The sequence below is a fragment of the Caretta caretta genome, chromosome 8 (genome assembly GCF_965140235.1).
Source record: "Caretta caretta isolate rCarCar2 chromosome 8, rCarCar1.hap1, whole genome shotgun sequence".
In the NCBI taxonomy this organism is placed as follows: domain Eukaryota; kingdom Metazoa; phylum Chordata; order Testudines; family Cheloniidae; genus Caretta; species Caretta caretta.
This window is the reverse complement of record NC_134213.1, coordinates 77122098-77139642: the sequence shown is the minus strand read 5'-3', so window position 1 is coordinate 77139642 and position 17545 is coordinate 77122098. Positions and strand designations below refer to the sequence as shown.

General features: G+C 42.2%; 1 protein-coding gene across 6 annotated transcripts in view; it reads left to right on the top strand.

Moving 5' to 3' along the window:
• Positions 1-17280, top strand: part of LRRC8D (leucine rich repeat containing 8 VRAC subunit D) — an 88988-nt gene extending 71708 nt beyond the window's left edge. For 4 of the 6 annotated variants that reach the window (XM_048861011.2, XM_048861013.2, XM_048861010.2 and 1 more), the window contains one exon: positions 14379-17280. In XM_048861011.2, the coding sequence (XP_048716968.2) occupies positions 14381-16954 (2574 nt within the window). In that variant the 5' untranslated portion in view covers positions 14379-14380 and the 3' untranslated portion in view covers positions 16955-17280. Of the gene's footprint in view, positions 1-5632; positions 7253-10881; positions 11077-14378 lie in introns of those variants that run through there. The other 2 variants (XM_075131654.1, XR_012669699.1) reach the window with 2 other exon arrangements.
• Positions 17281-17545: the final 265 nt, after the last annotated feature.

Sequence of the window (17545 nt, the reverse complement as noted above, 5' to 3'; positions counted from 1 at the left end):
GCTGTTTGTGCATAGCTCTGGTGCACTGTCAGTCTTGACCTGCAGCACCAAGTATTGTTCTTGTGTAGGTTGGGCGATAGTCCCTGAGATCTCCCTGACACAGTTTAGGAAGGTAGCAAGCCAGTCCCTGGTATCAAAAAGGTTGAGAAAACACTATTCTAGTATACTTATTTGGTAGACATGAAAAACTGTGCCAGTTTGATCATTGTGAATGTTTCATGTTGTGCATGAGCAGGAATTAGAATCAATCCATCAAATTTGTTTCCTGGTGACTGAAGCTAGCATTTAATTCCAGATATGCAGCGGTGAAAGGTCAGTACACAAGATCATTGTGTGGCTTAGTTCCATTAACAATATCTCTTAATTTTGAGTGTCCTCCTTTCCTAGGTGGTGAGGCATATATGGCTTTTAAAACACTGACTCTAAGCTCCTACTTAGATTGTAAGCTTTTGGGGGCAGGGACCAGCTTTTGTTCTATGCTTGTACAGCACAATAGGGGCCTGTGACTGGAGTTCTAGGTGCTATCATAGTTAATAACATTTAGCAAAGCAATGGGAGTCTGCAGTAAAGACAGTGCTAATGCTGTGGATATATACCACAGGCATTATATATACCAACAACTGCAACAGGAAATGCTTTCTGCTCCCTCCCCTCTCTATTCTTTATTACCCTCTCTTGATTAGCTGTTGGTGTTGTGCTTGAATGGGAACAGTGAACACTGACTAGTATGAAACTACTATTGAGAGTCCTGTTAATGAACCTGAATCTCTACCTTTTCCTTTGTTCTTCATGACCTCATTTATTGGCTTCCTGCAGCTCTACCGTTGTGACCTCTGCTCAGGCTTTCCGCTCCCTTATACTCCTGTTCTTCAAAGCTTGTGCTTTCTTCCTACTCTGAGATTCCTATTCCCCACCCACCACTGCCTTGGCACCTTTTATGACCCAACTGGGGATGGGAGGGGGCCAAAGATACAGAGGCATGTGTGCACATGGCAATTGCAATTGGAATACTATTTGAAACCCTGCCTCATGTACCTCTGGTTGTACAGCTCTCCCCATGTGAAGGGGTCACTCTTTCAGATGTATGCTGCCCATCTGGCCTGACATTCCATTGATTTGCTGCTGCGACTGGGGAGAAGGCAGAGACAGTGACAGTTAGACCAGCAGAAAGGGACCTTTAGTGTAACTGAGAATCAGGCTCATAGGCGTTCTCTGAATTGTTGTTCATAAATCAAAAGAAAACTGTTAAATAGTTTAACCCTAATGGGCCAAAACCTGAGAGGTGCTGAGCACCTGCAGCTCCCCTTGAAGCCTGTTTTGGACCAGGATGAATAGAAATGTTCGGAAACTTTTTTTTTTTTTTGGCCCTGTAACATTCCCCTCTGGTGTGAGAGATAATTTTACTGCTCGAAGCATAAGCAACACTGATTAGACCACACATCTGTGTATGGTCGATTTATATCTCAGTACATTAAAGCAATTATTAAGTAAATGGGTGGTATGCAGGGATTATAGAAAGTAAACAGTAAAACAGCAGGATTGAAAGTTAAGTTACAAAGTGTTACATAACCAGAAAAAGTCTAGTTGTGAAGTACCAAAAACTTTTGAGGGGGAGAAGAGAGGGGTTTTATAGGATTTTTTTAAGAAAAATATTGAGCAATAGTCTGACATTGTTTGTTTATAAAAACAGGAATCCCATTTTTGACACAAAGCTAATGAAGCACAAAGTTTACATACCCAACATATATAAGGAATAGTAGACGAGGGTGGGTTAGTTGGTAGTCATTTATTGCACACTATCAGCATGCTCAGTGCTGTATGGAAAGAGGAAGATAATGGCTTTGAGGCATTTATGTATAGTCTAATCCAGACAGAGGATATTTTTCAGACCCAGTGATATGCTGTGAGAAGATCCAGCCCTATAGCTGTGCAGTTATCTTTTGATTCACTTAATGGGTTATGATTAATTAACATGATTCTTTTTCTCTTCTTTAATCTTCAGGTACAAGTTGTAAATATGGCATAGGGCAATAGTGTAATTTCTTTCCTTTTTTAAGGCTAGAGTGAAACTCTCATTCCTAATTTTTTTATTTCTCTTTGTTTGGAATTTCTCCTTCAACTTTCCTGAACCAATATTTTCCTTGTCCATTTGGCCCCAGTTGTTTTTCTGAATTAATATCTCATGCTTTACAGTATAGCAGGTCTCAGAGAAGTGCCTACCCTGCTGTACAGTAATTTTAGTACTGTAGAATAAATTACTTTAAATATACTGAAATCAAATGAAGAACAAAATTCCATCCTTCATAAGATTGCCTAGCCTAAAATATCTAATAAATGAAAATGATAACATATGCTAAGTTAAAAGACTGAATTAAAAAAAATTTAAAAAACAATCAAACCAAAACCTTGTGAAATTTAAGTTCTAATGGCTCTTAAGGAAGATAGTTGCAAAGGCAGGAATTGTGAGTGACATCACAAGTAGCAGAAATCTCGTTGCAGCTCTTTCACTCACAGCTTTGCTGTGAGATGATGATATATTCTGTCACCCAAAAAGTATCAAAAAGCAGAACTGAGAAACATTTAAAATAGTTCTTTAAAATGTGTATATACATATATATTTCTGTGCTGAATTCTCCCCCAGGCCTGATGAGTAAGAGCACTCAGCATAGAAATCTGCACTTTGATGAATTATCAGTTTTGATTTGTAGGTCACTTACAAAGATAATAGTCTTCAGCACTTCGAATTGTACTGGAATGGAATAGGTACCAAAGCACAATTGTCATGTGCTTATAACTATTTATCCATCCTATTTCTCTTCAATGGGAGACGATATTGGTAGGTTGACACTGCTTCTGTGAAAAACTAGAAGCAGCGAGTGATCCAATGTGACAGGAGACTTTAAACCATGCTAGGAAAGGGTGATGCTACACACCCAAGTAAAGTTCCAGGCGCAGTCTCCTCTGAAATGAATCTGTCTTCTGGCATTGATTATGCCTTGTCTAGGTTAAACTTCAGGAAGTTTGCTCCCATCCAGATTTGAACTTCCACTAGGTTCGGTAACCCTGTAATCCAAGTTTGGTGAAAATGAGGCATAGAGGTAAAAGTCATCTGTATGATGGTGCCACTGGGTCCCATACTGCCTCATAATCTCTCCCAGGTTCTCTGTATACACATTATCCAAGAGGGAAGAAAAGATCAAATCCTCTGGCCCCTTGCATTAGGTTCCTTGGGAAGAAGAGAAGGTGCTCTCAATACCCTTCTCTGAGATCTCTCTGCGGAAGTGTGGAACAACTGTAATACCTCGTACACCAGTAAGACACTGCAAGTATCAATCTCATCATCCACTATATTAAGTTCACTTCTAGTCACCCCATCTTCTGTAGGGTATAGCACAAACAGAAAAGCTCTAGAGAACAGCAGTGGCAATGATCAGAGAGGCATGGAAAGACTTCCATATGAGCAAAGAATAAATATATTGGGACTATCTTACCTTTCTGAAGGTGATGACTAATGGGTAGGGCTGGTCCAAAAAAGGTGTGGGGGACAAGGGGAGAATAAAGTGTGTGTGAATAAGTGAGAGAGTGAGTGAGCCTTGGGGGAAAATACTCATTTAGTTCAAACAAGGATTTTTTTGTTGGAAAAGTTTTGGCAGAAATATTTGACCAACTCCAGTGAACGACATTGATTAAGTCATCTTTCCATTTTCAGAGGGGTACAAAGACAGGTGGGCTCATTTTAGTTGTTGGGAACCTGAAAGTAAAATGGGTGGGGTTGTTTTGTTTGTTTGTTTTCCCCCCTGCCTCCTGTGAAATTATTGAAAATATGAAATGATTTATCAAATAGGGCCTGTACAGAGACAGCCAGATGAATTTTTGATCAATGAATACAGGAAGCAGTGAGATGTAAATAAACATAAAGAATGCAAACCAAGATGCTGCTTTCTATTCCAATGATTCCTTTAGATTTTAAACTGATCTTATTTACAAGTAGAATAATTTAATTTGTGACCCCAGTAAGAAATATCCCAACATGTCCACTCATTGTTTGTTTGAGTAGTTGCTTTCTGAGGTCTGCCAACAAAACTCCTGAGCTGTTAATCACATCTCTTAGGGGCTGTGCTAATACTTACTTTTCAAAAACTAATTAAAGGGAATTTAATTGGATAGGCAACACAATTTATGTAATAATGGTTACAGTTGTTGATTTATCTGAAGCCTGTAATTTAGATCAGTAGTAGTATTATCTTTCTATCTGTGCATATGTAATTGCCAGCAGTTCTCATTCTGCTCTGATTGTTTTAACTGCAAGTAATTTATTTGGTTTTTTACAATCACATCTAAGAGAAAGTACGACTTTATGGAGAATATTTTCTTTTTCAATAAAAGTACAGGTACATTATACTCAGATTAGGTTGGAGCTTTTAGGAATCATTAAATTGCCCTGATATCTACCTATATAATAGAATAAATTAGAATATTTTCAATTCTAGACCTCCCAAGTCACCTTCACAATGAAAGGGGAGTTGGTGCACTCATGCTGCCAGGACTTTGAAGGTTCTTCCTAAGATTTTAGGAGGAGATGAGAGCAAAACTGAGGTTCCTAACCTAGCTAACCATAATTTATCAGAAGAAGAGAGAATTCTCACAGAAAATGGCTTTCTAAATTGGGACGTGTCATTGCTGATAAATAATGATTCAAAGAGAGATTCAGGCTCTGTCTACACTACGAAATTAGGTTGAATTTATAGAAGTCGATTTTTTAGAAATTGATTTTATACAGTTGATTATGTGTGTCCCCACTTAAGACCATTAAGTCGGCAGAGTGCGTCCACAGTAACAAGGCTAGCATCGACTTCCGGAGCATTGCACTGTGGGTAGCTATCCCACACTTCCCGCAGTCTCCGCCACCCATTGGAATTCTGGGTTGAGATCCCAATGCCTGATGAAGCAAAAAACATTGTCACGGGTGGTTCTGGGTACATGTTATCAGGCCCCCCCTGCCCCCCTCCCCCCCGGTGAAAGCAACGGCAGACAATCGTTTCATTCCTTTTTTCCTGGGTTACCCCTGCAGATGCCGTACCACGGCAAGCATGGAGCCCCCTCAGTTCACCATCACCGTACGTCTCCTGGGTGCTGGCAGATGCGGGACTGCATTGCTACACAGCAGCAGCTCATTGCCTTGTGGCAGCAGACGGTGCATTAGGACTGGTAGCCGTCCTTGTCATCTCCTGGGTGCTCTTGGCCGACCTCAGTGAAGTCTGTCAGGGGCTCCTGGGCAGACATGGGTGCTCCTGGCAGATCTCGATGAGGTCTGTCAGGGGCGCCTGGACATAAATGGGAGTGACTAAGATCATTCTCTTCTTTAAGTTTTGTCTAATGGAGATTCAGTCCTGCCTGGAATATTGGCAGAGGGATAGCTCAGTGGTTTGAGCCTTGGCCTGCTAAACCCAGGGTTGCATCGCGAGCACCCAGGAGACGATGACAGCTAGCAGTTGTACTGCACTGTCTGCTGGCGAGCACCCAGGAGACAACAACGGCTAACAGTCGTACTGCACCGTCTGCTGCCGGCCTACCCCTTCCTCCCTCCGTGAAAGCAACAGCTGACAATCGTTTCGCGCCTTTTTCCGTGCAGGCGCCATATTGCTGTCAGCATCGGCATCCTCTCTCCGCTTCTGCTGCCACTCTGCTCTCCTGCAGACGCCATACCACGGCAAGCATGGAGCCCACTCAGATCACTGCAGCAGTTCTGACCGTTCTAAATACCATGCGCGTTGTCCAGCAGCATATGCAAAACCAGACCCAGAACCTGCAAAAGCAGGCAAGTAGGTGACAGCAGCGTGATGAGGAGAGTGATGAGGACATGGACACAGACTTCTCTCAAAGTATGGGCCCTGGCAATGTGGACATCATGGTGGTAATGGGGCAGGTTCATGCTGTGGAACGCTGATTCTTGGCCTGGGAAACAAGCACAGACTGGTGGGACCGCATAGTGCTGCAAGTCTGGGACGATTCCCAATGGCTGCGAAACTTTCGCATGCATAAGGGCACTTTCATGGAACTTTGTGACTTGGTTTCCCTGCTCTGAAGTGCCAGAATACCAAGATGAGAGCAGCCCTCACAGTTCACAAGCGAGTGGCAATAGCACTGTGGAAGCTTGCAATGCCAGACAGCTACTGGTCAGTCGGGAATCAATTCGGAGTGGGCAAATCTACTGTGGGGGCTGCTGTGATCCAAGTATCCAGTGCAATCACTGAGCTACTGCTACCAAGGGTAGTGACTCTGGGAAATGTGCAGGTCATAGTGGATGGCTTTGCTGCAATGGGATTCCCTAACTGTGGTGGGTGATAGACGGAACCCATATCCCTATCTTGGCACCGGAGCACGAAGGCATTGAGTACATAAACCAAAAGGGGTACTTTTCAATGGCGTTGCAAGCACTGGTGGATCACAAGGGACGTTTCATCAACATCAACGTGGGATGGCAGGGAAAGGTACATGACGCTCGCATCTTCAGGAACTCTGGTCTGTTTCAACAGTTGCAGCAAGGGACTTTCTTCCTAGACCAGAAAATAACGGTTGGGGATATGGAAATGCCTATAGTTATCCTTGGGGACCCAGCCTACCCCTTAATGCCATGGCTCATGAAGCCATACACAGGCAACCTGGACAGTAGTAAGGAGCTGTTCAATTATAGGCTGAGCAAGTGCAGAATGGTGGTAGAATGAGCATTTGGACCTTTAAAAGCATGCTGGCACAGTTTACTGACTCGGTTAGACCTCAGCGAAACCAATATTCCCACTGTTATTACTGCTTGCTGTGTGCTCCACAATATCTGTGAGAGTAAGGAGGAGATATTTATGGTGGGCTGGGAGGTTGAGGCAAATCGCCTGGCCGCTGATTACGTGCAGCCAGAAACCAGGGCAGTTAGAAGAGTAGAGGAGGGCGCAGTGCACATCAGAGAAGCTTTGAAAACCAGTTTCATGACTGGCCAGGCTATGATGTGAAAGTTCTGTTTGTTTCTCCTTGATGAAAACCCCCACTCCTTGGTTCACTCTACTTCCCTGTAAGCTAACCACCCTTCCCTCCCCTCCCCCTTTGATCACTGCTTGCAGAGGCAATAAAGTCATTGTTGCTTCAAATTCATGCATTCTTTATTAATTCATCACACAAATAGGGGGGATAACTGCCAAGGTAGCCCGGGAGGGGTGGTGGAGGAGGGAAGGACAAGGCCACACTGCACTTTAAAACTTATTGAATGCCAGCTTTCTGTTGCTTCTGCAGTCCTCTGGGGTGGAGTGGTTGGGTGCCCGGAGGCCCCCCACTGCGTTCTTGGGAGTATGGGTGAGGAGGCTATGGAACTTGGGGAGGAGGGCGGTTGGTTACACAGGAGCTGTAGCGGCGGTCTGTGCTCATGCTGCCTTTCCTGCATCTCAACCATAGCCGGAGCATATCCGTTTGATCCTCCAGTAGCCTCAGCATTGACTCCTGTCTTCTGTCAGCAAGCTGATGCCACCTATCATCTTCAGCCAGCCACTTATTATCTTCCACCAGCCACCTGTCCTCGCGTTCATATTGTGCTTTCCTGGACTCTAACGTTGTCTGCCTCCACGCATTCTGCTGGGCTCTTTCAGTGTGGGAGGGCTGCATGAGCTCAGAGAACATTTCATCGCGACTGCTTTTTTTTCGCCTTCTGATCTTCGCTAGCCTCTGGGAAGGAGATGATAGTGTGAGCATTGAAACATTTGCAGCTGCGGGAGGAAAAAAAAAGGGAGAGTAGTAGTTAAAAAGACACATTTTAGAGAACAATGGGTAGACTCTTTCAGGGTGAACCTTGCTGTTAACATTACATAGCACATGTGCATTCGGTACAAGGTCGCATTTTGCCTCTTATATTGAGGGCCTGCCAGTTTGGTGTGAGAGATCACACATGCAGGGCCGGCGGGCAAAAGAATTCAGCTTGCAGGCAGCCATGATAAGCCACAATCTTTTGGCGTCTTTAACCTTCATAACATGTGGGAATGGTTTCAAACAGCAGCGCCCTCATTTCCCATACCAAACAGCCATTGGGTTGGCCATTTAAAATGGGTTGGCAATTTAAAAGGAGGGGCTGTGGTTTTCAGGTTAACATGCAGCACAAACCCAACTAAACCCCACCACCCAATTCTCTGGGATGATCGCTTCACCCCTCCCCCCACTGCGTGGCTAACAGCGGGGAAGATTTCTGTTCAGTCACAGGCAAACAGCCCAGCAGGAACGGCCACCTCTGAATGTCCCCTTAATAAAATTACCCTATTTCAACCAGGTGACCATGTATGATATCACTGTCCTGAGGATAACACAGAGAGATAAAGAACGGATGTTGCTTGAATGCCAGCAAACACTGGGACCATGCGCTACCATGCTTTGTCATGCAATGTTACCAGACTACGTGCTACTGGCCTGGCATGGTAAAGTGTCCTACCATGGAGGACGAAATAAGGCTGCCCTCTCCAGAAACCTTTTGCAAAGGCTTTGGGAGTACATCCAGGAGAGCTTTATGGAGATGTCCCTGGAGGATTTCCGCTCCATCCCCAGACATGTTAACAGACTTTTCCAGTAGCTGTACTGGCCGCAAATCAATCATTAAACATGCTTGCTTTTAAACATGCCTGCTTTTGTATTATATTTACAAAGATACACTCACCAGAGGTCCCTTCTCCACCTGGCGGGTCTGGGAGCCCGCCTTGGGTGGGTTCGGGGGGTACTGGCTCCAGATCCAGGCTGAGAAACAGTTCCTGGCTCTCAGGGAAAATGGTTTCTCCGCTTACTTGCTGTGCGCTATCTTCAACCTCCTCTTCCTCATCCCCAAAATGCACAATCCATTGATGGAGTCAAAGCACAGGGGTAGGGTAGTGGTGGCTGCACCCCTTAGAATGGCATGCAGCTCATCATAGAAGTGGCAACGTCTGGGGCTCTGACCCCGAGCGGCCATTTGCCTCTCTGGTTTTTTGGTAGGCTTTCCTGAGCTCCTTAAGTTTCACGCAGCACTGCTGTGGGTCCCTGTTATAGCCTCTGTCCTTCATGCCCTTGGAGATTTTTTTTCAAATGTTTGGGCATTTCATCTTTTGGAACGGAGTTCTGATAGCACATATGCATCTCCCCATACAGCGATCAGATCCCGTACCTCCTGTTTGGTCCATGCTGGAGCTCTTTTGCAATTCTGGGACTCCATCATGGTCACCTCTGCTGATGAGATCTGCACTCACCTGCAGCTTGCCACGCTGGCCAAACAGGAAATGAGATTCAAAAGTTTGCGGGCCTTTTCCTGTCTACTTGGCCAGTGCATCTGAGTTGAGAGCATGGCCAGAGCGGTCACAATGGAGCACTCTGGGTTAACTCCCAGAGGCCAATACCGTCAAATTGCAACCACGCTACCCCAAATTTGGCCTGGCAAGGTCAATTTCAGCGCTACTCCCCTCATCGGGGGAGGAGTACAGAAATCGATTTTAAGAGCCCTTTAAGTCGAAGTAAATGGCTTCATTGTGTGGACGGGTGCAGGGTTAAATCGATCTAATGCTGCTAATTCGACCTAAACTCATAGTGTAGGCGAGGGCTAAGATAAAATTCTATCATCTTGACTATTTAGATTGGCCAAGTCAATGAGTATTTTGTTGGAAGGTTTAGGTAAGGAGAGGAGGTTATTCATCAAAATACAAAGATTTCCTGTAGATAGCTTTCTTGTATATTCCAGTTATGTATGTAGCATTAAGCTGTCATGTTGTAATAGCAATAATTGAAATGACTAGTTTTACATCAAAACTGAACTTAACCACACACGCTTAAAGTAAGTGTCTGCCCTCTAAACTCTGTGCTAGGGATTGAAAATCACTGAAAAACATCTTCGGGAACCAGGACATTCTAGTTCAGTCCTGGACTATGGTGTCAAAAACGCAGTGCTTCGACTGGGAGACCGGAGGCCTGTTTACCATTCAGTGTCTGATGAACCACAAGGGCTAGAAGTAGATGGTTTATTTAACCACAAGAAATCTGGTTCTTAGCTTTCCAATGAAATGGTATGTGTTCTCCAATGTTCTAAGATGCCAACCTACAGAATAGGCTGCCCTGGATCTTTGCACAGAACACTCATTGACTTCAACAGGAAGCCTACTATAGCCAAAGTGTTGTTTATGCCCCTGGTTTTCTAACTCCAGGCCTCAGATCCAAATTTATACTATAGTTTGTCCCCCAATGCAGAGTGAGTCTGATATTCCTACTTTAGATTAACATCAAACCTAATCCCTATCCCCAAAATGAAGATGAAAAATGGTTGTGAAAGAAATTGCTTTCCAGCTTATGAAAGGGTATTCACAAACTATAGAACAAAAACATGTTAAAACTGTGCAAGTACTTAAAGCTGGCCTTTTTAGTAAAACAATCATAAAAACAGTGGGTTGTATTTGGCAAACTTACTGTCCTGACTTCAATTTAAGTCTCAAATCCTCCAAATCTGCAATAGATGGAATGTAAAAAATTAGCATTGAAGTATGAGTTCAACTTTTATGGTTTTAGTTCAGTGAAACTGAAAGAGGAGAGTGAAGACTTGTTGTGGAATATATCAACTTCACTTGCGGCTTGTCAGAATGTGACTTATGAACTGTGTGAGTTTTTTATTATATTTTTGTTTTTAACTCAGGGTGCCTTTCAGGTGTATATTTTAGAGGTGGGGAAAGGAGAGCTGGTTTTCAGTTCATAGACGCAACGATACTAGGTAGAAACTGTCTGCCTCTCTTTTTATGACATTCTGAATTTTAGATTGTAAAATAACATCATTTTCCATGTTTCATAACTGCTAATCTCTGTTGAAACAGCAGCTCTTCTTTCAGATTAGCAGCCGTGTTAGTGTGTATTCGCAAGAAGAAAAGGAGTACTTGTGGCACCTTAGAGACCAACAAATTTATTTGAGCATAAGATTCCGTGAGCTACAGCTCACTTCATCGGATGCATTCAGTGGAAAATACAGTGGGGAGATTTATGTACCTAGAGAACATGAAACAATGGGTGTTACCATACACACTGTAACCAGAGTCGTCACTTAAGGTGAGCTATTACCAGCATGAGAGCCGGGGGAGGAGGACCTTTTGTAGTAATAATCAAGGTGGGCCATTTCCAGCAGTTAAGAACGTCTGAGGAACAGTGGGGGGTGGGATAAACATGGGGAAATAGTTTTACTTTGTGTAATGACCCATCCACTCCCAGTCTCTATTCAAACCTAAGTTAATTGTATCCAGTTTGCAAATTAATTCCAATTCAGCAGTCTCTCCTTGGAGTCTGTTTTTGAAGTTTTGTTGTTGAAGTATTGCCACTTTTAGCAGTTCTTCTGTGGGTTTCAGTAACTTGAAAGAAAAGAGAGCTGTTCAGAGAGCTGAATGCTGTTCTTGTGTAAAGCTCTTGTTACATCACACTGGCTGCAGCCTACAGTAAGAGGATTAAAGCAACTATCAAGTTTACTGAAATTTTTGAAATAATTTTGTGCATAGGACAAAGTCTATAATTATTTAAAAAAAAAAACAACAACTTGAACTCTTGTGCTCTGTCTCTGTTTTACTCATTTCTCCCCCAGCTCCCTGGATGACTCTTAACTTGCTGATGGTGGCCAGTTTTCCGTGTTATACATATGTTCTCGTGGCATCCTTTCTACACTGTGAAATTAAGCCCTTGGTGGCAGTGGTTTTAGGAATAGGTTCCCCTAACCTGAAAATGGCTTCTGCTAGTATAGACTGAATGAAACCATTTTCAGCATAGTTAGCCTGTGTCTACAAAAGGAAGGTTTTGAGAAAAATGCTGCTATTGTACTACCCCCCAGTAGCAGTAGTACAATGGTGGGAATGGTAGAATAGACTGGCAGCTAGTTCTCTGCCTTCTGCATCGGCTGACCATGCTCAGTGTAGGTCTAGCTGACAATGGGCAAAGCATCAGTAGCTGTTGGTGGCCTGTCTTTGCTAGCTGTCTCACCACTGCTACCGTTCATGGTGGAGAAATTTTACAAAAATTCTAGTGTAGACCAGACCTTGCAGAAAGTATCTGAGACCATCAGAAGCCTCATTTCAAAGCCCCTTTGAAAGATCTATACAGGAAAAAAACATTATTAATATTCTTTTCCTTTCCCGTGCTGGGTGGGATGGCCATTGTGCCACCTGTGACCTCAGCCGTGAGGGATGGGGAGGATCATTATATGTTTATCTATCTATATAAATTACAAATGACTAACATACAGTGCCTGGTTCTGGTCCCATTGAAGTCAGTAGGAGTTTTGTCATTGACTTCAGCTGGAGCAGTAGTGGGCCTTTCCAGCCTGGGGATGTATTCTCTTTACTGTGGAGGCTGTTTGCTTTGGGATTCCCCCAAAGCATTCATGGGTGCAGGAATCCTTGGTAAAATGGCTCCAGTGGAGCCACGTTGAGTGGATGGTGTCAGTGAAGGCCAGCATCAGTCTGGAGGTACTGGGTCGCTAAGCAGATGACTAGATCCACCAAGTTTGTGGGTGGTCCCCACACCTTGTTTTGACAGAAAGAGGGAAGGAGAAAGGAACATGCTGTCCTCATCCCCTCGTACAGATCCTCATGGAAGACTGCCTCCCACAAAGCTGCTTCCTGAGAGTTTCCCCACAGGAGGTGATGATGTGGGCCCTGGCTTTCGTGTTCTGGCTACAGTGTAGGTAGTTGTAGCAGCATGATGCCTCTGACTCTTCCATCCTGGGCCCCTATTTTCAGGTGCCTATAACTTTCTGACTAAAATTTGACTTTGGCTGAAATGTCACCTGCTCATTCTCAGCCTAAAGGTGAACTCTTTTTGTAAGAAGTTGGCCAAATGGAATGTGGCCAGTTTGAGTTCTGCACACTGATGTGAGCAAGAGGCAACTATTAATTACACTATTTGGCTTACAAATATTCAGTGTCTTAAAATACAGTCCTGCTATAAACTCCGTCCAAGCTTACTTGACAAGTATGAAGAAATATGGATTAGAAATAACCAAGTGATCACATGCTGTGCATGTACACTTGTGACTGTACCCCCTAAGTAACAAACAGCAAACTGAGGTGTACTTCTGCATAGATCTGAACTGCCACACTGTTAAAATAATTAACCCAGCTGGTCCATCCTAGGCCTGTCTGCTTTGGATTCTCCTAGTATCCTGACTGGCCATTCTCACCATTAGCTACTCCTACTATGTTAAACTGACTATGTGATACAGATTTCCCTTCCTCTCCTCTCCCCCCCCCCACCCCGCCGCTTGTGTGGGTCTATGTGATGCATGTGACACATGCACTACACAATTACAGTAGAAATTACAAATTTTAGTCATGAATAAAACAGTTAAACCACATCCTGGTTGCAAGGGAAGTTTATTCTTTGCACAGATAAGTTCAACCCTCCAGACTGCATAATAATAAAAGGAAACAGCCTATTTGATGGGCAGTAAACTATGCTACAACAAGGACTGGGTGGGAATCCAAATCAGATTTACAGTTCCAGGTAGCAATGGATAAAATTTAATTGGAAAAATAAGTCTTGCAACTAGTTTGCTATCTAAACTGATTTCCAGATAATTGTCTTTTTTTTAATTTTCATTAACTGAGAAATATCCATTTTCCAGACTATTTTAAATAGTTTGAATATCTTGCTATAAAATAAATAAAAATATTGAAAGCAGCTCTTTTAGTGTAGTATTTTTATATACTAGTTGAAACATTAACATTGCTAAGACATGAGTGGTGGTACCTAAGGAAAAGGATCGGATAGCAAAGGAATGAAATTTATTGATTTTTTTTTTTAGCTTATTTGAATGAATTGGAAATGAGAGGTTTTGTCATATTGTTATAAGAGAGTGCAGAATGTTTTGCAAAATGTTTTCTATTTTTTATTATTTAAAATATTTTTAATTAACACTAATATAGTGCATATTCAAAGTACACAGTCCAATCACTTTTACAGAAACTGATTTTCACAAGGTATATTCTATTTGCTAGTCACGTTTTTAAAATATATCAACGACAGCTCTTAACAGTCCAGATAGTTATATCATACAGTGCAAACCTTTCGCTCTTGTAATATTAAGTGGTGGCTCTCTCTAAGTATAATTTGACAGTAAGTAAAGAGAGAGATTTTGTTGTTGTTTTTATTATTCTAGAGACACCGTACACCCTTGAAAGGATCCTGCCTGGCTTGCTTCCATTTTATGGAGTGGTGGACAATAGCGTACAATTCAACAAAATACAAAGAGCAGTGGAAAACTTTTTCAGATTCTACATATCTTGTGATGTTATGCTGTTCAACAGAAAAAAAATTATACCAGTCTGTCAACAACAAATGATAGTAACGTATGTTTTGTTTTGTTTCAGGAATGTTTACCCTTGCAGAAGTTGCATCACTTAATGACATTCAGCCAACTTATCGCATCCTGAAACCATGGTGGGATGTATTTATGGATTATCTTGCTGTTGTTATGCTAATGGTTGCCATCTTTGCTGGAACCATGCAGCTGACCAAAGATCAGGTGGTCTGCTTGCCAGTATTGCAGTCTGCTGTAAATTCAAAAGCACAACCCAGCATATCAGGGAATGCTGATGTTACACCAGGATTTGAAACAACCACTGATCAAGATAAAGGAATGGCAATGAGAACAGTTTCCTTTGAAAGTGCACCTACCATAACACCAGACATACCACTAAGCAGAATGACCTATTCTCAGTTGCAATCTACTGTATCAAATCAGGAGCCGAAGAATGAGAAACAGGATTCTTCAGGCCGAAAAACCAATTTGGATTATCAGCAATATATATTTATTAACCAGATGTGCTATCATTTGGCTCTTCCTTGGTATTCAAAGTATTTTCCCTATCTTGCTCTCATACATACTATTATTTTAATGGTCAGTAGCAATTTTTGGTTTAAATATCCCAAAACATGCTCAAAAATTGAACATTTTGTGTCTATATTAGGAAAGTGTTTTGAATCCCCTTGGACTACAAAAGCATTATCTGAAACAGCATGTGAGGACTCTGAGGAGAACAAACAGAGACTAACGGGTGCCCAATCCCTGCCAAAGCACGTTTCCACTAGCAGTGATGAAGGAAGTCCAAGTGCTAGTACGCCCATGATAACCAAGACTGGCTTCAAGTTTTCAGCTGAAAAGCCAGTTATTGAGGTTCCCAGCATGACTATTTTAGATAAAAAAGATGGAGAACAAGCCAAAGCCCTGTTTGAAAAAGTTCGAAAATTCCGGGCCCATGTGGAGGACAGTGACTTGATTTATAAACTCTATGTTGTCCAGACAGTCATCAAGACAGTCAAGTTCATATTTATTCTTTGCTACACAGCTAACTTTGTAAACGAGATTAGTTTTGAGCACAACTGCAAGCCAAAAGTGGAGCATTTGACTGGCTATAAGGAATTTGAGTGTACACACAATATGGCTTACATGTTGAAAAAGCTGCTTATCAGCTACATTTCTCTCATTTGTGTGTATGGTTTTGTCTGTCTGTACACACTCTTCTGGTTGTTTAGAATACCCTTAAAAGAATATTCCTTTGAGAAGGTCAGAGAAGAGAGCAGCTTCAGTGATATTCCTGATGTCAAAAACGATTTTGCATTTCTTTTGCACATGGTAGATCAGTATGACCAGTTGTACTCCAAGAGATTTGGTGTCTTCTTGTCAGAGGTAAGTGAAAACAAGCTGCGTGAAATTAGTTTAAACCACGAGTGGACATTTGAAAAACTTCGGCAGCATGTCTCCCGCAATGCACAGGATAAGCAAGAGCTGCATCTCTTCATGCTATCCGGGGTCCCTGATGCAGTGTTTGATCTGACAGACCTGGATGTGCTGAAACTTGAGCTGATTCCTGAAGCAAAAATCCCAGCTAAAATCTCCCAGATGACCAACCTTCAAGAGCTTCATCTCTGTCACTGCCCTGCAAAGGTTGAGCAGACTGCTTTCAGCTTCCTCCGTGACAACTTGAGATGCCTTCACGTGAAATTCACAGATGTTGCAGAAATTCCTGCTTGGGTGTATTTGCTCAAAAATCTCCGTGAGTTATACTTGATAGGCAACTTGAATTCTGAAAACAATAAGATGATAGGGCTTGAATCTCTCAGAGAGTTAAGACACCTTAAAATTCTCCATGTGAAGAGCAATTTGACCAAAGTCCCCACCAATATCACAGATGTGGCACCGCATCTAACAAAACTAGTAATTCACAATGATGGCACCAAACTTGTGGTACTGAATAGCCTTAAGAAAATGATGAATGTAGCTGAGTTAGAGCTACAGAACTGTGAACTGGAGAGAATTCCACATGCCATTTTCAGTCTGTCTAATTTACAGGATCTGGATTTAAAATCAAATAGCATACGCACAATTGAAGAAGTCATCAGCTTCCAGCACTTAAAAAGACTTACTTGCTTAAAGTTGTGGCACAATAAAATAGTCAACATTCCTTCCTCCATTACCCATGTAAAGAACTTGGAGTCACTTTATCTCTCCAATAACAAACTCGAATCCTTGCCAGTCGCAGTGTTCAGTTTACAGAAACTCAGATGCTTAGATGTAAGCTACAACTCAATTGCAGCAATTCCAATGGAAATTGGATTGCTTCAAAATCTGCAGCATTTGCATATCACAGGAAACAAAGTGGATATTTTGCCAAAACAGTTGTTTAAATGTGTGAAATTAAGGACTTTGAGTCTGGGGCAAAACTGTATTACTTCGATCCCAGATAAAATTGGTCAGCTTGTGCAGCTAACTCACCTGGAACTGAAGGGAAACTGCTTAGATCGGCTACCAGCTATGCTAGGACAATGTCGGCTTCTCAGGAAAAGCGGGCTTGTTGTGGAAGATCACCTCTTTGACACTTTGCCTTCAGAAGTTAAAGAAGTATTGAATCAAGACACAAGCATCACCTTTGCTAATGGAATTTAAAAACAGGTGTAATCCTCAAGCAACTGACTTCCAAGCAGCAAATGCTAATGTACAAGTTATTACAAGATCATGAATTTTAGAAATACTGGAATCTTTATAAGAAAGAACTATTAGCAGGATGATAGGTGATGTAACTGAGTGTTCAGTGTTTGTAGCATTTTAAATGATCATTTCCAATTTTTTTGAAAGAAAAAACCCTTAATCTCAATTCTTTTTCTTTTAAATTGTTTGTAACTTGGATGCTGCCGCTTTTGAATGTTTACAAATTGCTTGCCTGCTTAAAGTAAATGATGGATTAAATTGATGACCTTTTTCTTACTATATAAGTTATTCTTTAATGTCTGGACTTTATTTCCCCTTCCCCCCCCCAATAATGCACAAAAGTAAGTGGTTTCTACTACAGTATTATCCTAAAAGCACTTGCAATGCACATTGGTGTGTAATGTAGTGTTAATTCTCATACATTTTTAAGGAAACTAATCTTTGTAGCTGCTGCCTCACTAACTGAGGACGTATGTCTGCATTTGATGTTGTGAACTGCTGCAAAACTTCCAATTGTTTTACAAAGGGGTATGTGATTTGCTTGTGGGA